General features: G+C 46.3%; 2 protein-coding genes across 10 annotated transcripts in view; one reads left to right on the forward strand and one right to left on the reverse strand.

Moving 5' to 3' along the window:
* LOC135257704 (zinc finger protein 227-like) overlaps positions 1 to 27,850 on the forward strand; it is a 144,486-nt gene that overhangs the window by 20,978 nt on the left and 95,658 nt on the right. The gene's annotated exons all lie outside the window — the stretch shown is intronic.
* Positions 1 to 27,850, reverse strand: part of LOC135257702 (runt-related transcription factor 2-like) — a 56,053-nt gene that overhangs the window by 16,495 nt on the left and 11,708 nt on the right. For 6 of the 7 annotated variants that reach the window (XM_064340732.1, XM_064340731.1, XM_064340729.1 and 3 more), the window contains exons 3-5: positions 13,098 to 13,354; positions 8,403 to 8,559; positions 1,777 to 1,881 (exon numbers count right to left, since the gene is read on the reverse strand). In XM_064340732.1, the coding sequence (XP_064196802.1) occupies positions 1,777 to 1,881; positions 8,403 to 8,559; positions 13,098 to 13,354 (519 nt within the window). The remainder of the gene's footprint in view (positions 1 to 1,776; positions 1,882 to 8,402; positions 8,560 to 13,097; positions 13,355 to 27,850) is intronic. The other variant, XM_064340730.1, reaches the window with a different exon arrangement.

A 27,850-nucleotide genomic window follows, 5' to 3' on the forward strand; every position in this document is an offset into this window, starting at 1 on the left:
TTAATATTACAAAAACTTTGTGTCGGCTTAAGCCGTTGGGTTCAATATCACCCCGAATATAAAAAGCGGTTCATAAAATTTCAAAATGCGGGGGTTAAATCCAATAATACAGACTTGCATTGCTCCTTTCCCAAAGAGCACCCGCAGCTTAAATCTGTTTTATAAAACCTGTGGCACTCTGCAGTGTCCTCTCTGACAACCGGAATATTTGGAGGGAAAAAAATAAGACGGGCTGGAAACACTGGGCCTCACGGGGGATGAAGGAGCGTTAGCGGGAAACATTCTGGTGCTTTATGGCGGTAAGGCCTTCGCGGGGCTCCTGCCACATGAAAGGCCGTCATGGCGGACGGCGTGCTGAGCTGCCTCTGGGCGCCATGGTTTTGGCGGGAAGGCCGGTTTTCCCGCTCAATGGAGCGGCCAATCAGGGGACAAGGGCGTGGCCTGTAAAAACCCCGTTCAGAAAGGCGCCATCTGCACATGATCTCCCCCCCTGACCGTCTTTGATCCTTGCGGTCCGCCAACGCTGGGCTCCCGTTCACGCCCTCCAGAGCTCAGACGCTCCGCTGCTCACGTTTTCCCGCTATTTCCGCTATTTTTGGAGTTTGCGGGAAGGACAGAGCTCTTCACTCGGGAGCTGAAGACTGCAGCCTCGCATTAGGAGAAATGACAAAAACATGCAGCGGGAAAACGCATGAAAGCTTTTTCAGGGACGAGCTCTCCGCGTTTCAGGGATGCTTGCTCTGTGCGTGGGGATCCTCACAGTGCGTGTGTACGCATGTGTGTTTGTGTGTTTGTGCGAGTGTGTGCGTGTGCGTGCGCGTGCGAGTGTGTGCGTGTGCGTGTGCATGTGCGTGCGCGTGCGTGCGTGTGTGTGTGTGTGTGTGTGTGTGCGTGTGCGTGTGCATGTGTGTTTGTGTGTGTGCGTGCGTGTGTGTGCACGAGCGTGTGTGAGTGTGTGTGTGTGTGTGTGTGTGTGTGTGTGTGTGCGTGTGTGCGTGTGTGTGTGTGTGTATGAGCGTGTGCGAGTGCGAGTGTGTGTGTGAGTGTGTGCGTGTGCATGTACGTGTGCGTGTGCATGTGCGTGCGCGTGTGTGTGTGTGCGTGTGTGCACGCGCGCGGCACGCTCTCTGTTGGTCCCGCGCGTGCAGCAGGGATGCGGCAGGGCTCAGGAAGGTAAACATTTCTTTAGGGCGAGCGGCTGAAAGGCCGTTTGTGTTCCTCCGCTCCGTCTGCGCGGCGCGGCCACACAATACCCCACATTGTGTGCGGCTCCTCTCCGCGGCGGCCTCGCGCGCTAACGCTGCCACTTAACACAACACATCCTCTCAACCCACTCCTGGAATATCTGCATCCCTCCCACTGCGCCACGCACACACGGGTCGCCGTGCCAACACGGGTAGCAGGCCTTGGACCCATGCCCCGCCCTGACCCGGCCCCATTGGTGCTACACGGCGTAGGACGAGCCACACTGCCCTGCCGGATGATTCTCACATTGTATTGTCAAACAATACGCGACTGGGGCTGATGGGTATTGTAGTCTAATAAGAGATTGAGGCTGATGGTTATCGTGTGGATTGTGCCTTGATTGGTATTGCAGTGTGGGACTGAGGCTCATGGGTGTTGTAGTGCTGTGTGGTGCTGAGACTCATGGGTATTGTAGTGCTGTGTGGAGCTGAGGCTCATGGGTATTGTAGTGCTGTGTGGAGCTGAGGCTCATGGGCGTTGTAGTCCAGTGTGGGGCTGAGGTTAATGTATTGGTGCAGTGTGGGTACTCACTCCTCGGCTCGCGCGGGCCGTCCACGGTGACCTTTATGGCTCGGTGGTAAGTGGCCACTTGTGGCGGGTTGGTGAATACCGTGATTGTCAGAGTGAAGCTCTTGCCTGAAAGACATGACACGGGTCGAAGGCCCCATTAGCGTCCGGACACAATGTGACACATTCAGAGCCCAGCGCTCATTTGCATACCTCCTGCTGCTCATGTTTTGGACCGTGGGGTCCCCCCCCTCCCTGGAGAACAATGCACAATCCGGCCCTCACTCGGTTAATGCCCCACAATTATCTCTCTAAATTCGCTCGTGCGAACTCAACGCCCACATGCGCCATTTCTGCTAACGTTGCAGTTACCCATGGTCCTGTGCAGCATCAGCAGAGCTGGACATTAAACCCTTTTCACCCATCCCCCCTCACCCCCCCCCCCCCCCCCCAAATAGCGACGGGTAGGAGTAGGACATGCACACTCAGCATGACCAGGTTTTATTACATCACATGACCACGTCTGAGCTGCTATTCATTTCATGAAAATGTGCTATACATACACTCTGTCATATTATTATTATTATTATTATTATTATTATTATTATTATTATTATTATTATTATTATACTCTCCTGACAACAGTCTGTAGCCACAGCACAGCCTTGTGTTGCAAGTACCTACGCTACAAAACAAATAAAACAATAATTTAACTGAATTTAATTTAATTTACTCAGTTTGAGGAAACCGTTTGGCTGCCTCCGACTCTGTGGGCCAATAGTCAGATTCCAGGTTCTCAGGTTTTCGTTTATTAAACCCCCAGTTCTCTGCTGTCTCTGACTGTTTACCGGGGGTGGGGGGGGGGAGGCAAAGTTGCGCCATCATTTCACTAAATCCCAGAAACTTTTCCCATTGCTCTTTGCTTCTTGAATTACATTTTGGCATTTAACAGAAACGCTTACCCAGGACGACTCGCACAGATTACATTTTTACATGCACTCCATTTGCACAGCTGGATAGTTTTTTTTACTGAGGTGATGAGAAAAAAAAAGCTCGAACTGCTTACTGAAGCAATTCAAGTTCAAGTACTTTCGCTCGAGGGGTACAGCGGCACCGCCCCAGCTGGGAATCAAACCGGCAACCTCTGAGTTATAAATCCAGGTCCATAACCACTATGCTACACAGCCACCAGTTACACTTCACCTTTCTGATACTGTGTCTTTTACTGTTTGCTTATACTCTGCTCAGTCTATGCACATGGGGAGGCGGCTTGGAACTGAACCTAACAGCAGAGCATCATGGGTATTATCCTGACTTTCTTTCATGGTGAAGGCGAGATGGAACATCAGCTTCCTTGTCTGTGGGTTTCCTGTTTAGTCAGTGTTTGGCTATCTTCTCGTGTGGGTGTGTGGGCGGGGTTATCTCCCCGCATGGGTGAGTGGGCGGGGTTATTATTACCCCAGGTGGGGAGTGTGGGCGGAGTTATCTCCCTGTGTGGGCGGAGTTATCTCCCTGTGTGGGCGGAGTTATCTCCCTGTGTGGCATGTGTAGGCACGGTTATCCCACACATGCAAGAACGCTTTCTCTCTTTCACTCACTCGCCCACTCCCTCTGTCTCTCATGCACCCACGGACACACGCACACACACACACACACACACACACAAACTCATACACATTCTCACGTACTCTTTCTTTCTCTGACTCATGTGCATTCAGGCATGTGCATGTGTTTGTGAAAGATCTACAGAGAGAATACTGCTCAGGACAGAGAGATGTTGTATGAAACGGTTGTGGATAAGTATAACAGGAGTCCTGCTGAGAGAGGGAGAGAGAGGGACCTGTTCCAGGGAAATGCACAGGTCATAAATTACATGAAATTCTGTGGCAGTGACCTCATATGACCATACTGAGCTCTATAAACCCCTACCAGAGAGACAGCACTTACACCAGCACTGTAACCCCCTGCCAGACAGACAGCACTTACACCAGCACTATAACCCCCTGCCAGACAGACAGCACTTACACCAGCACTATAAACCCCTGCCAGAGAGACATCGCTTATACCAGCACTATAAACCCCTGCCAGACAGACAGCACTTACACCAGCACTATAAACCCCTGCCAGACAGACAGCACTTACACCAGCACTATAACCCCCTGCCAGAGAGACAGCACTTACACATCACTATAAACCCCTGCCAGACAGACAGCACTTACACCAGCACTATAAACCCCTGCCAGACAGACAGCACTTGCACATCACTATAAACCCCTGCCAGACAGACAGCACTTACACCAGCACTATAAACCCCTGCCAGACAGACAGCACTTACACAGCACTATAAACCCCTGTCAGACAGACAGCACTTACACCAGCACTATAAACCCCTGCCAGACAGACAGCACTTACACCAGCACTATAAACCCCTGCCAGACAGACAGCACTTACACAGCACTATAAACCCCTGCCAGACAGACATCGCTTATACCAGCCCTATAACCGCCTGCCAGACAGACATCACTTACACCAGCACTATAAACCCCTGCCAGACAGACAGCACTTACAGCACTGTACCCTGCCAGAGACCTTACACAGCACTATAAACCCCTGCCAGACAGACAGCACTTACACCAGAACTGTAAACCCCTGACAGACAGACAGTGCTTACAGCAGCACTATAAACCCCTGACAGAAAGACAGCACTTACACCAGCACTATAAACCCCAATGAGTGTAACCAATGAAAGCCATTTTTTTGGATGTGCTATTTTTTAATAAGGAAGTGGTAATTCACTGTGCACTCCTGATGGCCAATCAGATGCTTTCCCTGGAGTTCTGGAGTGTTCAAATGGCTGCCCTGAGAGAACTGGATGCGGCCCGCGTGTCACAGTTAAACCAGCCAATCGGGAAACGTGCTTTGAAAAAGCACAGCAAGGAGCTGTATTTACAACCGGCCTGGTGACCTGTTCACACGCTGAGCGTCCTGGGACAGGCTTCTGCGGCTGTGTGTGTGTGTTGTGCGTGAGTGAGTGAGTGAGTGTGTGAGCTCTGTTTTACGCAGTGAGGGGAACTCCGAACTCGACTGGGGGGGGGTCAGAGGTTAAGCTAACATTCTCCACAGTCAAACAACCCGGAAAGTTGTAAAGGGACACATTGGGCTGTTCACTGCAGAACCAGCCTCTCATTTTCTCTCTCTCTCTCTCTCTCTCTCATTCTCTCTCTCTCTGTCTCTCTCTCTCTCACTCTCTCTCTCATTCTTTCACACTCTCACTCTCTCATTCTCTCTCTCTGTGTGTCTCTCTCTGTCTCTGTCTCTCTCTCAGTTTCTCTCTATCTATCTCTCTCTCTCTCTCTCTCTGGCCAAACATCTGTCTTTAACTCCGACTAAAAATGAAATGCAAGCGTTCGGTAGAAATGCAGGCTGGCAAGTTCGGCGGTCACAAAAATAAACTTGCCAGGCGAGTCAGGGGAAGAAACGGGGCGGGAGATTTGGGGATGAGATCAAAGGGACATAAAAGGCATTTTAATATTAATTCTCTGCCAGATTGGGTCGTAAATCGCACCTTGTTTCACAATGGCCTGGGTCCAGGTGTTTTACTAATATAATAGAACCCTAGAACACCGTGCATATAGCCTGGATGATGCTGGATTAGATCAGGGTTGCATGAGACACAGGTTATGGTTATGATTCTGATGATGCAGCTCCTTGTCCTTTATAATAGCCTTTGTTTTAAAATCAGGTTTTTTTTTTTTTGTTTTGTCTTTTATTGTGACCGCTACAGACACGGCAGCTGTGATGCACAAAAAAAATCTCTGTGGGCAACAGACAATAATGATCCGTCTATCTAAATGCAGACAGTGTGGCAATGTCTGTGGTTTCATTGCCCAATCGTGCTACTTTAAAGATGATCCCATGGGCGGAAGAAAATTTAAAATGAAAATGCAAAGCTGCAGGTCTGCCGTTTTTCGGGCTACTTTTGAAATGCCAAGTGGGTGTGATCTGAGAACGTCTGAGAAGAAGCTATTTGGGGAAAAAAATTTTAAACATTTTTTATAACAAACCATTCCTTTATTCCAATCCTATAAACCGAATCCAAAATCCAATGCAAAGCCAAATCAGCCGAACCCAACACCATTCACGGTAACCAGTCCTATGGCCCTTTTAGGCAACTGCTCCTGAGCAGGAGCGCTCTCCTGGGTGACGTTCCCTGGCCGATCTGTGTCGTGTCGTTCAGAAGCTTCTCCAGGCCGGTGAGCTCACAGCGGTCCTCGTACGGAACGCGAACGCTACGCTTAACCGTACTTAACCAAAAATGCCGAGAAGCGAAGACTTTATCCGCCCTGCAACAGCGACGGCACGTCGGACTCTTAAAGCCTTCGTTCAGACCGAAGATTCGCCACGACGCAGCAAAACCGTTCGGAGTGTTGCTGAGAGGAGCTGCGGCGGCGCGGACCATAGAATACGTCTACGGTGTGAACCATAGAATACGTCCACGGTGGGAACCGCTCGGCTCAGAACCTCTGATGCCGGCGCGCGCCGCTGCAGCCGATTCAGGTCGTCTGATCGCCGCTGGCCAGTTGTTTTAGAACGTTGCAAAGCGTCGCCGGTTGCAGCTGGTCGCGTCGCGAATATTCGGTCTGAACTGGGCGTTACGGTACAGCGCCCCCAAACCAGACAAGTGGAGAAGCGGAAAAGCTGATATGACCCCCCCCCACCCCCTCCTCCTGACTGACAGTCTGTCTGCATACCACCTGACAGTTCCATCCAGGACAAAATTTTGTCAGTTCACCTTGGAATTTCAACACCTCCAGGCCCCCCCCCCCATGATGCCCCAGCGTTTTCTATGGGCTTCTGTCTGACCTTTGCCAGAGGTGTGTGTGTGTGTGTGTGTGGGGGTGGGGGGGCAGGTTTACAGAGACCGTTCGGCTGTTCTGACGACGACTGACGTCGCTGAGGGCGTAATTACAGACGTAGTTACGGACGTAGTTACGGGCGTAGTTACGGGCTGAGCAAGCAAACGGACGGGTGCGTAAGAAACCGCTCACCGTGCTCCGCGGTGCAACCGAGGCGAAACGCCGGCGAGCACTAAAACCAAAATGAGTCACTACCAAAACTGAGCAAAGGGGCAAGCCCCGGCACCTCTTTCCAGAGAACTCGCGTGGGAACATCGCCTGCGTCTGATGCAGAGGAGAGGCCGAAACTGAACGTTTTGCTACAGAGGTGTAAAGTTGAGAAAGCCGATGCAGGAAAAAAAACGGTCTATGCGGTAGAGGTCCGATTAATGCTAGATTTATTATTTATTTAACAGGGGTTTATATCTACAGAATGAGAGCATCCTATTTTAGCAAGACTACTGTTGATGTAAGTAACAATTGCACTCAAGTAAAGGATTTGGAATTTTTAAGTGTCCATATTTTTTTTTGACATGCTATACAAAGTTACCAACTTTTCATAGTTTGAGTCGACCTCGATTTCTGACGCGTTAGTAACTTGGCTTTATGGGGAAAAACAGTGTGTACATGAATGCGGCACACACAGATTCACATTACTGGTGTGTGTGCGTGCGTGCGTGCGTGATGTGTGTGTGTGATTTCTCCAGGGGTCAGAACTGATCTACAGCATTTCCAAACTCACAGGGATCGCTTCAGGAATCAGCGCTGCATTCATGGGTTTATTCAGCTCCCGCTGGAAGCATATTTAGCATTTTAGGAGGATATGGAAATGTACAGAAGGCTTTTGGCAAGAAAGTAAGGCCTTCTCCCATATCACAAAAAAATTTATTTGCTCTTTTCCAAGACTAAGGCCCCAGTTTAATCTAACTACCATAAACTGGATTCTTAACTGAGTAACTCATTAATAACTATATAAATGAAGTAAGTAAATAATAACTGCTACTGTTTTAATTTATTTTACTGAAGTGAGATGTCAGGCGTCGCTGAAGCTTGAGAAAAAAGAACCTAAAAACAATAAAATTATTCGAAATTATTTAAATAAAATTTTTAATTAGTAAAGCACTTTAGTGGTCAAAGGATGCAAGTGTTATTTAGTGCAGTTTAATTTTACTAACTGCTGTCTTTTTTTATGATAAACCAACAATATTACAGTGACCCGAGTCAGATGCTCTTTCCTGTGTAGATTGAGTCCGTAGGTTTTGCTTTTAGGGGTGAAACGGAGAACTTTAATATTCGCGGGATCAGGCCAAGAACGGCGGCAGCCGCCATGTTGTCCGTATAAACTGCAAATCAAACGTCTGTGAGCTGCACGGGCTTCCTGGCTAAAGGGGTAGAGGGGCCGGACTGCGCCCAGGACAGCTTCTTACAGAGCGCGCTCGGCACTGACGCTTCTGCTACACCTGCGTATACCTGCGTATACCTGCGTATACCTGCGTATACCTGTGAAAACCGCCAGAGAGACCACAAACGCACGCAAACAGTCGAGCTTCGAAGTGCGTCCTGTGCACACGGGCTGGCGGGAGAGGGTCGAACCATCGGCGGCGCACACGGCTAGCGCGACATTCGAGGCGTGTGCGGCGTAGAGAGACGCGCGCGCGTGTGCTGCGTGTTGAAAGCGTGTGGTGGTGAAACGGCTTGGGAACGTCTGTCAGGGGAGTGGGGGGGGGGAGGAGGTGGGGGGGGGGGGGCACCCACCTCTTCCGCTGCGGCCGACGAATCTCAGGTCGTTGAAGCGCGCCACCTGGTTCTTCATCACGCCCGAGGCGTTCCGAAGCTCCGCAGAGTAGTTCTCGTCATTGCCCGCCATCACCGTGACGACCGTCCCGTCGGCAACCTCCCCAAGGGCCACCACCTGTATGGGGGGGGGGCAGGTACGCTGTCAGTAAAAATGTGCAAAAAATTTACTTCTAGGGGGTACAATGACTTGTTACAGGCGCAGTACCCTCGAAGGTACACCCATTGTACCCTTCACCTTTTTAGATTAGTATTCTAAGGTACAAATATGTCCCTGTGTGGGAACATTAACAGGAATGGTACCTTGGAGAACAGAAATGGACCCCCCCCCACTGGACCCCTTTTCCTGACAGTGTATATAAGCTCTCAAACCCCCAAGTGCCCCAGCCAACCACAAACTAAAGCCTTGTAGTCATCCACACCATGCTGATATACATACTAAACCCATATTCATCCACACCGTGCTGATATACATACTAAACCCATATTCATCCACACCGTGCTGATATACATACTAAACCCATATTCATCCACACCGCGCTGATATACATACTAAACCCATATTCATCCACACCATGCCGATATACATACTAAACCCGTATTCATCCACACCATGCCGATATACATACTAAACCCATATTCATCCACACCGTGCCGATATACATACTAAACCCATATTCATCCACACCGTGCCGATATACATACTAAACCCATATTCATCTACAGTTTGCTGATATGCATACTAAACACATATTCATCCACAGTTTGCTGATATACATACTAAACACGTAGTCATCCACAGTTTGCTGATATACATACTAAACCCGTAGTCATCCACAGTTTGCTGATATACATACTAAACCCATAGTCATCCACACCGTGCTGATATACATACTAAACCCATATTCATCCACAGCTTGCTGATATACATACTAAACCCATATTCATCCACACCGTGCTGATATACATACTAAACCCATATTCATCCACACCATGCCGATATACATACTAAACCCATATTCATCCTCACCATGCCGATATACATACTAAACCCATATTCATCCACACCATGCCGATATACATACTAAACCCATATTCATCCACACCATGCTGATATACATACTAAACCCATATTCATCCACACCGTGCTGATATACATACTAAACCCATATTCATCCACACCGTGCTGATATACATACTAAACCCATATTCATCCACACCATGCTGATATACATACTAAACCCATATTCATCCACACCATGCTGATATACATACTAAACCCATATTCATCCACAGCTTGCTGATATACATACTAAACCCATATTCATCCACAGCTTGCTGATATACATACTAAACCCATATTCATCCACACCGTGCTGATATACATACTAAACCCATATTCATCCACACCGTGCTGATATACATACTAAACCCATATTCATCCACACCGTGCCGATATACATACTAAACCCATATTCATCCACACCGTGCTGATATACATACTAAACCCATATTCATCCAGTTTGCTGATACACATACTAAACCCATATTCATCCACAGTTTGCCGATATACATACTAAACCCATATTCATCCACACCGTGCCGATATACATACTAAACCCATATTCATCCACACCATGCTGATATACATACTAAACCCATATTCATCCACAGCTTGCTGATATACATACTAAACCCATATTCATCCACCCATATTCATAAACACAGTAAAACTGTTCACGGTCAACTTACCTCTCACACAGTCTGAGTCAATGAGCGATCACATGTACTCTATCAAAGTAAAATCCACTCTATCAGTTCATTTAATAATGATCATTTCACTGCGCATGTACAATAGAGGACAAACACATGCCATTGGAATCCGAAAGATTAGTGCGACACTATCATATGTCATAGGAAGATGCTCTCCTAAATATTGCTACATTTATAAATTAGTAATATGAAAAATGTAGGTTATAATATTTGTTATATTTGTAATATATGGATGGATTAGCTAATAATGCTAAATAGTTTTGAAAAAATAATTTGGAAAAACAAAAACACAATAGTATTTTATTGTATGCATTTATAGGGGTATGACAACTGATTCAACTTTAAAATATACAGAAATGACAACAAGCTTTAAGACTTAACTACTAAAACCACGCAAAAAAAAAGTATTAAATTAAAACCTGTCAGACTATACAAACTCACACCAGCTCCCTGAAATAAGGCATTCAATTCCATGTAATGGAATCTCAGTTGAGCACAATCCTCAATCTAATTAACATGTTCTGTTTGTGTTGAGGTGCCCCCTTTTTAAAATCATTTTTTAAACTGACATTATTTTGACACTAGCACAATTTAGACCCAACCATTTATTTCAACAAATGAGACTTTGTTTTCATTAATTATAATAGGTTAGTTTTGCCCGCTTTCATTTTCATTCCGCTCTTCTTTTAGGCCCAATTCATACCGGGTAATAAACGGCTTTACTTGCGTGTTTACTGACAAATGTATCCTTTAGGAACCCCATCATATTTGTACGTTATTTTTGTAGGGGAGGTCCGCCGTGTCCGTCACTGATATCTACTGTTCATCTATTCCCAAAAGCCACACGTACAGTCTGTGTGCGTTCGACTTGTTCATTCAGTTTAAATCTGAATTTATTTTTTAAAATTACCACCACATGCGAACACTCATCTCGTGCTTACATAAGAATGCTAGTGATTACAACGAAACGAAATGACATCGCACAGTACGCCAGTGTTCTTTTCACTGCAGAGTGAATATGTTTTCGACACCCTTCTAATTTTATGGCGTCACTGATGTTTTCAACAGCTCAGCAGTTTGCGAGAAATCAAGCGTGTCGGTATCAAATAAAAGATTTTCTGGTAGCTCAGCTGAACGCTGAATAGACTGTTAATAAATGGGCCGGTGACAGAATATTCGTGGTGTTTTGAAAACACTGACTTTCAATGAAGCGATTAACAGTTTTATTTAAAAAAGCACGACAAAATATGACGAATGTGTTTGACTTCAGAATACTGTGCCACATTCATATTAAATTAATAAAATACCAACTGTATGCGATTATGTTAGTAGGCTACTGCGTTATATTTTGATAAGTAGTTTGTTTTCGAGAATTGCGCAATTCAGGAAAAAAATGGACACATGCAGTGAACACACTATTTGTAAAACGTGTCACTATCCTACCTTTATCATATAGAAAAGGAAAACGTGTTACACAAAATTAAACAATGCTGTTGTCATAAATCGCTTGGCAGAATCCGAATTTGTCCTGCAAAGTAAGATAATGCACGTGCGTGCGAAACATTCCAATCACTTGCATTCAGGAAAATATCAAATGGAATGCCATTTATATTTCTGACTTTATTCTTGAACTCAATTTACCCTTTAGAGATTAAATTATGTCCCAATATCAATGTTTAAGGTGCGCCTTATCAAGAGTAAATTTATCCTGGATTTCAAACTCAAATCTCTAAACTGTTTTTTTTTCTATTTTATTGCTTCTATACAAGGATATAAAATACAAAAAAAAAAAAGCTAAAGGAGATCACAATGATAAAAAGTAACATGCAATAGCATCAATGGCACATTTCGTTATAATTAAATATCATAATGCTTCTCGCTATTTTGTTAATTTAGGCGCCACTGTATTATTAGGAAGACTTAAATATATATTTTATGCCACGTCCAGAAAACTATTCCGCAGCTATTCAATAATTTATTTTATTAGTTATATAAAAAATAATTTATGGATAAATAAATAGTTTTGCTCGTGTTAAAGCTTAAGTCGGTAGCCCATTTTATTTGTCTCTTATTATTATTTAAAAAAAACAGTATCGCAAAAATGATTACATTTGCACGAAAATATTCTAACCAAAATGTTGAGAGATTAAAAAATAGCCTAATAATATTTTAATATTGCACAGCCGATACGCGAGGTATTTCTGGTTAGTCTTCTTGTTGCAAAATGCCTACATATACTACACTGACATTGCACGGGAACACGGAAACACGAATGTCCTTTCGTAGCGTTAGGATCATTCTCATCCACAATTAACAGGTGAAACACGTGTATATTTGGTCGGTAGATCACGCGCGGCGATTATTCACGGTGAGTGAGTGTTGCTATATATAGCAGGTCTGTTTTTCAGGTGTCACCCGGCCACGCGAGGAACCGCGTGCGGTGGCGCTTCCGTCTCTACAGGGGGGTTAGGTAAAGTTAATTGTTTATCCTGTTCGAAACATGGCCCTTGCACAGTATAGCGTTTTGGGATTGGGACGCGCTACGCATATGTCGCGCGACAATAATAATAAAAAATAAAAAAAAACACAAAAGCAACTTGAGCAGACCACGGCCCTCGCTTTACCTTTTTTTCTTCCACGCGCCAAGAACCGAATGCGTTTCACAATAGAACGCGTTTCGGTCAAACAAGGACAGCGACATAAAACTCAAACGGCTAATTCCCCCCACCCCCAAAATAGAGCGCAATCGCAATATCTGAGATAAAGGTAGCCTATATTCCTATACAGTTGTCCTGACAAGCATATAGCTACTAAGAATTGGCTGCGAATTTAGGCATTAAAAAGGACGGCGTGAATGATAACGTACGTATAAAAATATCTTACCTTAAACGCGACGGGCAGCGTCTTATTACACCTCCAGTGAGACGGAAGGATAGAACAGAGGAAGTTGGGGCTGTCAGTCCGGACAAGTTCCGCGGGGTGGTCAGCGATGATTTCCACCATGCTCCGGTTCTCGTGCGGCCGGAGTCTCGACACGGCGGCATCTTGCTGTCCCGTAGCAGCGTTCACATCGTTCATTTTCCCCGAGATAGGCTGTAGACTGTTTGACGGGGGACTGAACCTCCTGCTGGTGCTGGGATCTACGGGAATGCGCATCACAAAACTAAATTAGAAAAGGTAAAGCGGCGGAAATAAAGACTAAAATGGTGTCCTCAGCTGAGACGACAAAAAATATCGGTCTACTCGGATCAGACAAAAAGTCAGCGACGCTCGAGAACTTGAGGATCGAAACAGCGCAACAGTTGGAAACAAAAGTTGGAGAACGGCTCGCCTATATCCTCCAGAGTATTTACAGAAAAGGCAGACGAGTTTATACTAACGTAGTTCTTCCTCTTGGAGAAAAATAGTTGTGAAATCGACATAAAAACCTACATCGACTACTAAAGTTAAAGGAGATGTAATCAATAAACGACTAAACTTCTTCGGGCATAGCCTACACTTGCGGAGATATATTAGTAAAGGTTTCTGCATGCGTGAATTTGAAATGCTTCCTTATCCGAAAGGAAATCAGTCTGGCAAATTAATGTCTGACGCGTGTGCTGTAGGTCCTCTGAAGCGGACATTTCAGTTTTCTGTTACCAGAAACAAGTCCATAAGTCGTTACGCACAAATGTCTTTGTGCGTATCCAAAATCCCACACACACACCAAGTGTGCCATAAATCTCATATGATGAATTAATAGCCAAACTACCAGAGGCAAGCTCTTATCCAGTTAACAGTCTCACAAACGTGATACTGCCTAGTTTAACAATACCTCGAAAGAATCTCTAAAACGTATTCGAAAGGGGGAAAAATAGAAGCAGAAAAGTCTATTTTGCCTATTTCTGCGTTTGTTTCTGTGTTTTCCTTTCGTCGTGAATTCGACATATCGTTTCAGCCCCGACAACACGCCAATGTAAGTTCTCGAACCAAAAATAATAATTCGTATTCGTATAGGGTTAAAAAAATTATGTTGATCCTTAAAAAAAAGTCGCGGTCGGTAAGATGAAGGAGCCAGAAAGAACGTCGCAGTTTTTTGGTATCCTAAGATGTGGTTAGACTTTGGAGGAAGGGGATTCTCGCGCTCTGGTTTTTGTGGTTTATATACGGCGCTGGGCAATCATTATGCTGATGAGACTGGAGCACGTGGTGTCTGCAGCCTGGTATCATAGTGCGTTCAAAATAAATAATGTCGCCCCATTCGAAAAAGAAAAAGAAACGCTCGTTAACTGACCCCGTGGCTGTAATCGAACGTCTCAGAAAGTAGGCAATTTCAGCTCTGACGGAAAACGAAATAGAGTTAAAAAAAAGGCATTTACCTCTGCGTTTCAAACATTTTCGCGAATGAATGAAACGTTGGCTCACCAGAAGGGGACGGTAGAAAATGAAACCAAGAGTTAAGTCCCGTGGAATTTAATTTTTTTCGATGCCTAGTTCGGCCATTTGTGGATCCACGGGCATTTTACGATGTTGAAATGATAACTCGTAGCCTATATTTTTTAATTGTATGACATATATGACACGGGCTGTAGGCTACACCTCTACCTTGGGAGAGCTCCACGGGCCTGTCTGTATAAAACAGGAGGAGAGACTGACAACTCTACATTTTGGCTTCGATTTAAGATTAATTTGTCCTCAGTCGGCTGGGTTAAATGCTATTCAAACAGTTTAATAGGAATGTCCAAACCCTTGCGGACAAGACTTCGCGTAATCCGCCTGCTTCGCACAGCCTGTAACTGGAAAAGACACAAATAAATAATACACTGGCGAAACGAGTGAGTCACCGTCCCTGGGCTGAGTCAGGAGAGGCCGAGAAAGAGTCTTCAGTTCGGCGGCGAGAACCGCGGAACCGCACACCCGGAGTTACACGTGAAAACGTCTGAGCAGAACGAGAACGCTCCGAAAACGGCATTAACAAAACAATGGCCTTTTGATATTAATAGAAGAGGTCGCGCGCAGTAGGCTACTCTTGTTTTCGTTTTTTTTTTTTTTGCAGTGATCTGACTAATATATCGTCACCATTTTAATACACAATGGTATGAAAGACATCTGCGTTGACGGTCTCCTGTTTGACATGTGTCAGATGTCATTCTACGCAATGTCCGCAGTGGGAAAATTAGAGCCAGGCGTACGGTTTCCGCGGAACTACAAGTAGCCTACATAAAATTGCTAGGCGGCAAGGCGAGGGCGCGCGGCTGTGTAAGCGTCAATGCGCCTTTTCACGTGCGACATGAGGGGAAACTGAAGACTACAACGCACAGTCGCGCTATTGCTCGGCCTTTTCCAAGTTATACAACAAATAACGAGCAAAGCATGTGCTTAGTGTATCCCCTAACTTAATTTAAGTTAGGACAAGTGTCTGGCTTGCCCTGTGTTAAATATTATTAATTGCAGATTTCTGCGGCAAGCCACTACAAGAAAAAAGAAACGCTCCATCTGTCTAGCTACCATCTCGGAGCAAATGGAAACACGCTCAGTCAAAGCTCTGTATCTTGACGACAGCGGCAAGAAAGCAATCTATATTAGGGGGAAATGACTACGCAACAGCATTTCCTTAATGAATAATAAACAGGTGGCGGTCCAACCTGGCAACCTTAGAACACACAAGGGCAGAACAGGTGAGCACTGGCACTGCTCACAACATCACCTTTGAACATCAAAGCGTTCTTGTGTCATTATTCAGGTAGCAAGTGGCCTAACTCCCCAGATCCATTGAAGCTTTGTTGTACAGTATTAGTCGATCAACAAGGGTAGCTTGTGTTGCCACCAAAATCACCTCCCTGCACTGTCCCATGGCATTTATATCGCTGTATGAAAGTCAAGACATCTGCTCTGGTGACTGTTGCTGTTGTGCATAATAGAGTGTGTGACCTCAGGGGGTTGCAGGGACAAATCTCAGTTGTGGCATTGCCCCTTAGCAAGGCAATTGCCCAGAGTGGCCTGCGTTAAGTATATGTGTGTGTGTGAAGTGTGAGCTACACGTTCAAATGTGCGCCCTGAAATCCACAGCTGCGGACGGAATGGTTCATGGTTCCGGCAGCAGTCACATGATCGCGGCCTATGGTTCCGTCGCCGTCTGAGGCCTAGCAGCGTTCCGCGGAAACCGGTTGTGTGAGCACAGACCGAAGCGTGTGGGGTCTGTGAGCCGAACGGTCAGTCGGTCTGTGGTTTACCCCCGAAGCTGTCCTGCTCCAGGACAGTCTAGCGGCCTAACACAAGAGCACCAGTATCATCTCTGCTCTGTGCTGTAATTTACCCACAATTCCACGCAAAACAGGCCATGTAAGGAGTCCTACTCAGGGGTTGGGAGGCTAACTGCAGAACTTTAGTCAGTCTTCATTTCTGTGTGACTGACAAATTTGTGTTACGACCAAAATGAAGTCAGTCTAATAGTTTAGATGAGTTGTACAATGCTTATTTAAAAAATATATATTTTTTTTTTTTACAGTGAGCCTAAATCTGCATTTCATGTCAAATTACAACTGCTTTTCTGGCAGAGCTTTTCAGTCTCTCTCTCTCTGTTCTTTCAGTTGCACAGTGATTGCAGGATCTGCACCAATCACACGCTGTTTACTTTAGGGCACAACAAATGAGACGGCCTGATTGGCTGCCCTCATGTCAGGATGATAATTGCTGAGGCTGTTTGGTTCTGTATGATTTCTTTCGTAATAGTAATTCTCCCTCTAATTTAAGAGAAGTCTGTGATGATTTAAAAGACTCCAAATCCCCTGCTTTAAGCTCAGCTGAGGGAAAAGCACACTCTTTTGTCACAGCTTTGCATTTCCCATTTCAGGACCTGAACACATGGAGCCACTTGTACAATGTTAAACATATAAATAAAATATATTATTTTATTTTAAAAATAATAACATTTCTCTGGAAATATCAAAATAGATGACAACCAATGTGAAGTTCTGTCTATTAATTTTAGGTAGGTTACGTTAAAGAAAGTGCATTTGTAATAAATAGCAAATACATCTGTTTCGATTTTTTTGAAAGATTTTTTTTTTGGTCATGCAGTGCATTATTAACACACAGCTATTTGCATTTGTTATTTTTTGAGTGTTAGAATTCTAACTGGCGTGCAGAGCCAGTGGAGCGGCTCTTTAATCACGGGTTTCTCTTTGTGTATTTAAATAGAATAATGAGGGGTTTCGGCCACTTAAATCTGCACACAATTATTAATCTCGGGGGGCTGATTGACTGAAGTCACGTGAGAAGAACCGCGTAAACTCGCGTAGGTATGCTGCCAGGTTTTTCTTTCGGAGAGACGGAAAAACATGTTTTAGCGGAGGTGATGCAGTTAGCAGGCCTACTTCTCCTACGCATTTAATCTGCACCGGCTTTCTTTCGCAAGGCGCGACGGCTCGACGTTCGTCGCAGTCGGAATGGAATGAACTGAGGCCTTTCTTTCGGGAATGAAATCGTGTCTCCTTGAATGCCGAGGTATGTGTTCAGTTTCTGTTTTTTTCCCCCTCCGATCTCTGAGACCCAGGTCGACCAGCTTTTAAGAATTCCACTGTAACACCCGTCTCTCAGAATAACAATGCTTACTTTAGCTTTTCCCAGAACAGCTATGTTTCCACAGCGTGTTTATGTTTATGTACACAGTCAGTCAGAGCCCAGACTGCAGTATTCAAACCGCGGCCTGCTCGTCAGGTATACCAAGATTAGATGGTCACGTTACAAACAAATTATGGAGAATTACGTTTTTAATTTGCGTCGACCAATTAGCAAGTGTAGAATTTGCGGTGACACGAGTCAAATAGTGGGGAATGTCTGTCTTCACATCGTGATTTCGTGTGTTTTTTATTTATTTATTTAAATAAAACGATTACACATTAAAGCAATTTTGCATTGTGTTTACGTATGTGCAGAGGGAATCACATTTCATAGTATAAAAGCAGTTTCGGTTCTTGGGATTTTTTGTTTGTTTAAAAAAGAATAATAAAAGCATATGGACCATAAACACCCAGCGTATCTCAGCTCACAGCGTCTTCCTGACGGCCGCAGTGAGTTCGATATTGGGACAACGTGTGCTCGCGGCCTGGCTAAGGGTCTCCAGACTACGGAGGCGACAGGTCCAGTGCTAAGCCACTGGGAAAAATACAAATGAACACAGGTGCGAATTACTCTTAAAGTAAGGTAAAAAAAAGTATGCAAACCTGAAAATAAGCAACATAAGCATACTTTTTTTTTTTACAATAATTTCAAGCCTGACCCTAGGGCGAGAGTTGGGGGCTCATGGGGTGTGACACCTGCACCCCAACAATGTCCATTAGAGAGAGAGATCAGGATCCAGGGAAGCAGTAAGATGCTTTGGTAAAATAAAACTCACTAACGCACACTATAAAGAACTCTGAGTTTTCTTTTCTGTAAAGTGCACACTCGATAAATAATAAAAATAATTATTAAAGATGAAGAGAAGTAGGCTTATGTGAAACATTAGTATTTAAAATACAGAGAGTAGATAGTTCTGTTTCCCCTCCTTCTCGAACCCTGCTTGGAACGCCAAGTGTTTTAAATTTCCTTAAAATGATGAAGAATGACTGCAAACTTATCTGACAGACATATTGGAAAAATTGCCATTTTTTATACTGTAAATAAAAGCATATTGAAATGATGGGGCGTTTTTGTGATCCGAAGGATTTGGGTTTTGCGTTTTTGTGTGTGGGCGTCCTTCCGTGATAATTACATTTTTAAAATTTCTTTTTTTTTTATTCCCCCGTCCTGATTTAGTTAAATGCGAGTGACTGTTTTGTCTTGGACAGCGAGCTCAGAGCCAACGCGACTTCTTCAGCGTATGTGTGTTCTGCTGCCCGCCCGTATTAATGTTTTCATATAATAAAATTTACGAGACATCTAATCTTTCAAAAAAAAAATACAACAGGAAGTGCTGTGGTGTGGTGTGGGTCCCACTTCCTGCGTTTCTCGGAGCCTGAACGGTCCTGTAAACGTAAGCAGCCGTCTGTGAGGGCGACATTGAAGTGCCAGCTTAATTACAGAATAAAGCGTGATAAATAGGAAAAGCCCCCCCCCCCCACCAGCCCCCCCATCCTTTATACTATACACTCCAGAAAAGCAGCGTATTAAACTTTTACATGCTGAAATCATCAGAAAATCCGCTGGGTACATCTGAGTTCATTTTAACACCCCCTGCCCTTGAACGTTTCAAAGGAAAACTGCTTCCCCCAGCCCCCCGCCCCGCCCTCCCCAGGGAAGTTGGGGGTGGTTTGGTGTTGTGGGGGGGTTTAAAGGTGTTTGGGGGTGGGGGTGTGGATTATGCTGGTTTTGATATTTTGTTGGAGAGAGCGAAAGGTGGGGGGGAGAAACCGCGCAGTGTGGAAACCGTTAGCAACGCGCTGCCAGGTAGCGACCGGCACACCTGCCTCCACCTGATCGTCCACCTGTGGGCTTTAACGGCCCCACCTGTGCTGCCTGCCTACAGCCTGTACGGCTGTTTTATCCCACTACACACACAGTTCAGCAGGCTCTACCTGGTGCGCACAGGTGAATTACCTGGGCTGAGTTTCTGAACGTCTCTCTTCTTCTCTGAGCAGGTCAGAGGTTGTCAGGGATTACATCGGTGCATTTTGATGTCCCCAAAAAAAAACGGGGTTTCAGGACCCAGTACAGCGGTGGGGCCTTCATCCGGAATCCAGGCCTCACCAGAGCGCGGAATAAGCAGTGAGACGTTTTACTAGCGTTAGCTTTGCCTCGGAAAGTCTTGGACATACGAAACACCAGATTTTTTTTTTTTAATCCCTCCTTGGATTTGAACCAGTTGACTTTCATCTGCAGGATTTGGGGAAATGTTGTGTCCGCTGCACTGAGGGGGTGATTATGCGCAAGACTGAAGTCTAATTACAGTTAGGGCCTCGCTGTGTGGCGCGGTACTAAACCGCCATTTTGAAAGGACGGGCATCACCGTAATGGCTTTTTGTCACGTTCATTTCTTCGTGATGGTTCCTTTTTGAAAGAGCTAAAGTGCTCCCCCCCCCCCCCCGGTTCTAACATGTGGTGTGAGTTTCCCATCAGAGAAGCACCAGGAAGCAGTTTGTGTGTGAAGTGGCTTCGGTAATTACAGTGTTGAGACCGTGTGAAACAGATGAGAAACAGCCCGGTCATGCCGGAGCTAGCACCCCCTGCAGTGCTGGGGGAGGAATTGCAACTGAAGTGATCCAACTTCCCATAGGAAGCATTCTGCCATCTGTCTTTACTTTTTAAAAATGTTTCTTTGTTTTTAAAAACAGGATAAATCTCCATTTAAAAGCCTGTCTTACTGCTGTAAGACGCTCCAATGGCAGCAGAACACACATACGCTGAACGTACTGCTTGCTACCGGCCTTGGGCTGCCATACGTCTGGTTTTCACCCCCTCATTGAGTCTTCCTGCCCAAATTCCCCCACCCCCCCCTCCTCTCTCTCTGGGCACGACATGCTGTCCTGTGGGGCTGCCTATCACAGTCAGCACTCTGTACTCATCCACCACACCAGAACACTGCCTTAACAGGATGAGCCACTCAGCAGCCTCTGCAGACCTGTCTGTCACACGCTCACTGGACCACGCCTCCATCCTGGCACCTCGCCCAGCCTGACACCTCTCCCAGCCGCACCTGTGTTCACACCTGTGTTCCGCATTCACACCTGGATGCCGTTTTCACACCTGTCAGACCTGCATCGTACGTGAGCCAAGTTTCGACATGAAACTTCAGTCAAATTTACAAAAATAAACCCTGCCAACAGGCTCTGTACTGAGGCCCATACAGCCTCCACACTGAGGCCCATACAAGCTCCACACTGAGGCCCACACAGGCTCCACACTGAGGCCTATGCAAGCTCCACACTGAGACTCATACAAGTCCCGCATTGAGGCCCATAAAAGCTGCATGTAGAGGCTCATACAGGCTCCACACTGAGGCGCATCCAAGCTTCATAGCAAGGCCATACATTATCATAATCACAATCATCATCATCATCATCAAACTTGCATGAAGCAACTTATATGAAGTCATGCCCAGGATATAAACTTGCAACCCCCTGGTTATGAACTCAGCTCTCGAACCCCTTTCCCTTCCCCCCTCACCCTGCACACTGACTACAGTACAGCGGCAGAAGTGTGTTCTTTCTCTGCCTCATTCTTCATTCCTTAACTTTCTCTCATGTAAAATCAAGTTTTATTAGGCAGGAAATGAAATAAAAACATTCTTTTCAAGGCCGCTGTTCTGTTCAGTGCTATGAAATTTTCTGTGATTCAAAAAAAAAAAAAAGTTTTATGAAAATGTAAACGAGGCAAGATGAGCCTACAGAAGGGTTTTGTTTGTTCGGGTTTGTTCTGATACTGCATTTAGAGAACCTTTGTAAAATGGTAATAAAAACCCTGCCTGTATCCTACACTTAGATGTCATACAGCATGAAGACTGCAGTGTGATTCTGTGGCAGCATTATACAGCAGATATATAGGAGCCACATTCTCTGTGTTTGCGTCGGCACGGCAACGGTCATGTCTGGAGTTCATTGGACGGTAGTCTCGCAAAGAGAGTGGAACAGACCTATAAGGGTGAGGAGAAAGCCACTCAGACATAACGCCCCCTGGGTCTGTTTCCTTTGAAGCGTCATGCTTAATTTCAGCTGAGTATTTGTGTTTTTAAAGCATGTTATGCAACAGACTGCATGGCCAGTTGTGTGTGTGTCTGTGCGTGTGTGTGTGCATGCATGTGTCTATGTGTTTGTGCGGGTATGTGAGTGTGTGTACATTGCGTGTGTGCGTGTGCATGTTCAGTGTGTGTGTGCATATGTGCATGTGTGTATGTGTGTGTGTACATGTGAGTGTGTGTGTGCATACGTTTGTGTGCCTGTGTGTGTATGTGTGTGTGTGTACATTGCGTGTGTGCGTGTGCATGTTCAGTGTGTGTGCATATATGTGCATGTGTGTATGTGTGTGTGTGCGTGTGAGTGCCTGTGTGTGCCTGTGTGTGCAGTGTGTGTGTACAATGTGCGTGCGTGCGCGCGCGCGCATGCGTGTGTGTGCATATAGTGTGTGTGTGTGTGTGCATGCGCGTTTGTGTGCATATAGTGTGTGTGTGTGCATGCGCGTGTGTGTGTGTGCATGCGTGTGTGTGTGAGAGAGAGAGAGAGAGAGAGAGAGAGAGAGCGTAGCAGTCTCACACACACTCTCTGTGCTGTATAAAGAGCAGCGCTCTGGGGCTGAAAGCTGAGGCCGAGGCTCCAGTGCAGCCCTGCCGTGTGCGAGACGTGTAATTACAGCGTTTACGTGCGCTGCGTTCCGAGAGGCGCTGTGAGCTCCTGCCAACCTAAACCGCCCCCCCCCACGCGCCCCCCACACCCCCCCCCCGGCAGGCGCCCGCCCAGCAGAAACGATGATACTGAGCGAATCGAGTTCCACTCTCCCATCCCCGAAAGCGCTCTGCGCGTCTCCTGCTCTCCTGCCCCGCCGATCTGCCAGGATTGGCCGCGTAGGCCCGTAATTATAGCTTTCGCCCGGGCTATCTCGATGACATCAGCCATGACAGGAACGGGGCCATGACAGGAACGGTGCCCTTTTTTTTTTTTTTTTTCGGGTTTTTCCCCTCTGAGGTAGCGGTAATCGCCGGGCGGCTCATGGCGGGAAGGAATGGCTGTGCCGCGTGTGAACGACGGGCATCCGATGGGCGGCGGGGGCGGTGGACTGTGCCCAGTGGGCGAGCTCGCTGTCGGGGAAAGGGCAGAGGTCAGGCCGGGGCTGATGGCGGTCACGGTGTGCCAGTGAGGGGAGGCGGGCGGGGGGTCTTCATTGGGGTAAGATAAAAATGAGAGGGAGACAGAAACTTTTTTGGAGTTTGTGTGCTTTTTTTTTGAGGATGCCTGGAAAAACGTGTGTGTGTGTGTGCGTGTGTGCGTGTGTGCGTGTGTGCGTGTGTGCGCATCTAGGGAGCTGCAGAGTGACTGCAGCTCAGCTGGGGGGGCTGCAGAGTCACTGCGTTCAAAAGGATACGAAAAGATTTACCAACAGGGTGGGGTGACTTGTCTGAGTCAGCACACACACACACACACAAACACACAAACGGCTCGTTTTGAAACTGACACCCTGAACAGAAAAATAAGAGCTGTTCCTTTGAGCGGGTCGCTGGCTCTTCAGATATGTAACATTCGGAAAGCCTGTCCTGGGACGTGCTTGCTTTGGAAGGAGGGCAGGGGCTCTTTTGCACATGCATCGGTGCTCATGATAATACAAACAAGGCCAGAGCCCACGCCACACACTCACACTCACACACACACACACACCCACTGGTACTGTGGCCCAGCTACTGTTATGTAGTCAGTTGAAGTTACTCGGATTCAAACAGAGAGACTGTTACTCAGTCTCTGTCACGCTCACTCACTCAGTGTGATAATATTTTATTGAAAAAGTAGTTAGTGTTGTGAGATTAGTTGGTTTGGTGATGTGTAGCCCGTGTAATAACACTTTAGTAAGAAGTTGGTGTAATAATAGTTTATTGATATGTAGTTACAGTGAGAATAGTTAGTTTATGGTAATAATAGTTTATTAATAAGTAGGTAGCTTTGTGAGAATACTTGGTGTGTAGTTAGTCTGATTGGCTCAGACTGACAGGGTAAATAAGATGGATGCTGTTGCAGCTCTGGAAGCTCTTGTTGATTTGGATAAGATTCTTTCTCTCTTTCTCTCCTTTTCTCCTGATTTCTGTGGACCACGTCCAGCTTCTCTGAGCTCAGAAAGTCCTCAGGACGAGTTCGTGAGAGGCGTTTTAATGCTGGACCGGTAGACCTCACGTTAAAATCCAAATGTTGTAATATCGGGTTTTACGCTGGGTAACTGGTGTAACGACGTGTAAATTAAATTATTGAATTTGTGCTATTTTCACGGTCTGCTTATGCAGATGGTACTGAGCGTGAATTTCGTGATTTCATGTTCATCGTCCTGGAAGGTTCTAGTGTGCATTATCGGGCTTCAAAAAAAAATTCTGTTTCCAGGAAAATTTGCTGAAGAACAGTATCCATAAAAAAAATTAAATGCAACTATTATTTTTAACACTGTGTTGGCACGAAGGTAATTATTTGAGAAATTTTGGGCAATATTTATTTGTGGTCGGGTGTTAATCTTGTGGAATGTGCATGTCCACATAAATCTCACACGCGCATGTTTGTGGGTAAGAACGCGCCACGATCTCTCCCTCTCTTTCTCTCTCTCTCTCTTTTTGTGCTTTTCTTAGAATGGCATCCTGGGGCCTGTTTTGTACGGAATGCAAATTGTTTGACGTGCAGAGAGTAAAAAAAAAGGAACAAAGCGCGCTGGAACTCTCGCTTTGCCTCGGGAGCGCAAGACGGAGCTTGTCGCGTGTTATCTGGGGACATCGCGCCGTGTCATTTCAGAAAAGAAAGAAAGAAAATGCGCTGAATGAACATTTAAACGAGCTTTTGTGTTTTACCTTCTTTTCCTTTGCCTGACTGTCAGCCTGCCTTGTTGTGGAGGAGCTGTCTCTTGTTTAAGGGGGTTCTGGTCGTTCTTCCATAAGTGGCGATGGATCTGAAGGTTGGGTCTTCACCTTGGGCATCTGTGGTACCTTAAGGGGGTCAGTGATCTCACACTCAACCACCGCCCACCTTGGTGGCAGTGCAGTATAACGGGTAGGGAACCTAAAGAGGTTGCAGGTTTGATTCCCGGGTGGGACGCTGCCTTGGAAGCAAGGTACCCGACCTGCATTGCTTCAGTACATATCCACTGTATAAACGCATGCAGTGTGAAAGGTTGTGCAAAAACTTTTTTGTGTGAGTTGCTGTGGATAAGAGCGTCTGCTAATTCAGTTCTTTAGTTTTGTTTGGAGCGTGCTCTCTGGGCCTCATGTTAATATTATTATTACAGTAAGTCAGCAATCTGTCTGATGGTCTGTAGATGGAAAATGATTATGATTGCATTAAAATGTTATTGTTGAATTTTGTTATATTTTGTCCCTGAGGAGAAATCCCCCCGCTACCCACAAAATGGTACGATCCCCGCTGATGGGGTCCAGGTGGAGCATTAATTAAAGGTGTTGGGGCTGGGCTGCAGCTCGGCGGGAACTCCAGTAAGCGAACGCGGTTAGATTGAATCAGCCCCTCATGGAGTCACTTTCGTCGAGCTGAAATGTTACCACGGGGGCGAAATCCACGCCCCGTCCCAGAACCACGCCCCGCCCCGAGCCGCGCTCCAGTCCCGGCGGGAGTCGTGGCGTCGAGCGGAATGCGAAACGCGTCGCTGGACGGATTCCTGCGCTCCGCGGGCGGGCTGCGATGGCGGGTTCTGACACCGTACCTCGGTCCCGCGCTGCTGTATTGTAATTACGGTCGCATCGCTTTATTCGCTGTATTTCGTCGTCGTGTTTTTAAGGCCTGTGTATCCGCCTCCGCTCCCCGTTTGCGTGGGGTCTGGAGCGAAAGACCTGGCAACCCGCTGGAAAAACAGCGCCTTCCTGCTGGCGGAACCGCGAAAATTTCCCATGATTGCACAGCGGTGGGAGCGTGAGGGGTTTTTTTTTGCGCTGTTTTTGAGAGCTTTTGATTGGACGCTGTGCCTGTGCCTGTGCGTCGGGTCGGGTTCCTGTCCAAAAAAGCGCCGGAGACAAGCGCCTCTGTACCCCCCCTCCCAACCCCGCTCCCCCCCCCCCTTCTGACCGACTCCAAACGCTCCAGACGCTTACACAAATATTTACCATATTCCTTAAAATAATGCGTTTGGACTTCTAAAAATACCCAGCTTTACGGCTGCTCTCTGTGCCGTTCACCAAAAAAAATGTAACATTAAAGTTGAAATCGAGGGTGCTGCGTTTTAAATGCAACGGGGCACGCCTTTTGCAAATGGACACTCTATATACAGTAGTCATAAAAACTGTCGCCTTTGTATATATGTCTCAGACACAGAAAATATTCACAATCATTGCTTTTTTTTTTTTCCTGTGTCTGAATGTGGAACTAAAGAGATACTAAATTAGTAAGAGTCAGAAGCGTCCTCTTTCATCTCACAGTTCGTTAACAGTGAATGTACGCCAAAGTTCTAATTAAACTTATCAAACTTTTCCGCTGCACACCAGGCCTGTTCTCTGATTGGCCCGACTCTCAATCGCAACAGCCGTTTTGAATCGGACGGAGGGGGCGTCGATTAGCATAGCGCTCAGACGTCTCGACAATCGCAAAACGAGCCCAAAAGCTCATTTACGGTAATTACCTCTGCTGAACGGAACGGGGTGTGAAACTCCGTCCATTGATTGGGTGCCCTGTGGGTGTTTATTCGACTGGCGCTTCTGTCTTTACGGGGTCCGAATTTAGACTTATTTCCAGAAGGGTCCTCCTTGTGTGTGTGTGTTTTCTTGTGTGTGTGTGTGTGTGTGTGTTTTCTTGTGTGTGTCTGTCTGTGTGTGTGTGTGTAGAGTTGGGTTGGGACGAGTTGCCGTGGAAACAAACAGCAGTAATGAGTTGGCAGGGGGAGCCTCTGGTTTACCAGTCTGTAATTTGGGGACTAAAATGGCCCACTCTGAGCTGCTGGGTATTTGTTTACCGGAGTTCAGCTCCAGTGTTTTCTGCTGCGTTTGCAGTCGGCGCTCTCTCCGTCTGAATCTCCCAGACCTCACCCTGAATCTCTCCGTGAATATCACTCTGCATGCCCTTCAGAATGCGTCTGAATCTCCGTCTGAATCTCCCAGACCTCACCCTGAATCTCTCCGTGAATATCACTCTGCATGCCCTTCAGAATGCGTCTGAATCTCCGTCTAAATCTCCCAGACCTCACCCTGAATCTCTCCGTGAATATCACTCTGCATGCCCTTCAGAATGCGTCTGAATCTCCTTCTGAATCTCCTTCTGAATCTCGTTCTGTATCTCCTTCTGAATCACGTTCTGTATCTCCTTCTGAATCTCGTTCTGTATCTCCTTCTGAATCTCGTTCTGTATCTCCTTCTGAATCTCATTCTGGATCTCCTTCTGTATCTCGTTCTGAATCTCCCTCTGAATCTGTCCCCATCTCCTTCTGAATCTCGCTCTGAATCTCTCCCTGAATCTTCAGAATCTCTGAGTCTCTCTGTGATCTCGTTCTCAATTTCACAGCGATTTTTCTCTCTCAGCATTTGAATCTCACCGTGAATCTTATTCTGCACTTGGAGTGCGTGCGTGTGAGTGTGTGCGCACGAGTGTGTGCCTGTGTGTGTGAGTGTGTGGGTGTGCTTTGATGTGTGATAAGTGTTTTCTGTCAGTAAGGGCTCGCGATCGACCCTGTTTAATATACAGTTTAGCTTCGGTGAGCCTCTCAGCTGATTCCCCCGCTCGTGAAACTGAACTTAATCTTCCACAGCGTTCATGTAACAATATTAGCCTTGGCCCAGCGAGCCGTAAAGACCCGCTCTAGTCTGCAGAATGGCTGTAACTGGAGGTCTTTTTTTTTTTTGGGGGGGGGGGGGGGGTCACTGAGCGTGGGTCACAGGTGTGAAACCTGTGTGATATACGGCGACCGCCGGAGAAACCGGAGCGTTCCGTGTGACTCCAGCCCAAAAGTGTGAGGAACAGACCTCCCGGGCTGCTGCGTGTTAAAATGGCCGCCGGGACGTCTGGTGT

Source organism: Anguilla rostrata, chromosome 6 (assembly GCF_018555375.3).
Source record: "Anguilla rostrata isolate EN2019 chromosome 6, ASM1855537v3, whole genome shotgun sequence".
Classification (NCBI taxonomy): Eukaryota; Metazoa; Chordata; class Actinopteri; order Anguilliformes; family Anguillidae; genus Anguilla; species Anguilla rostrata.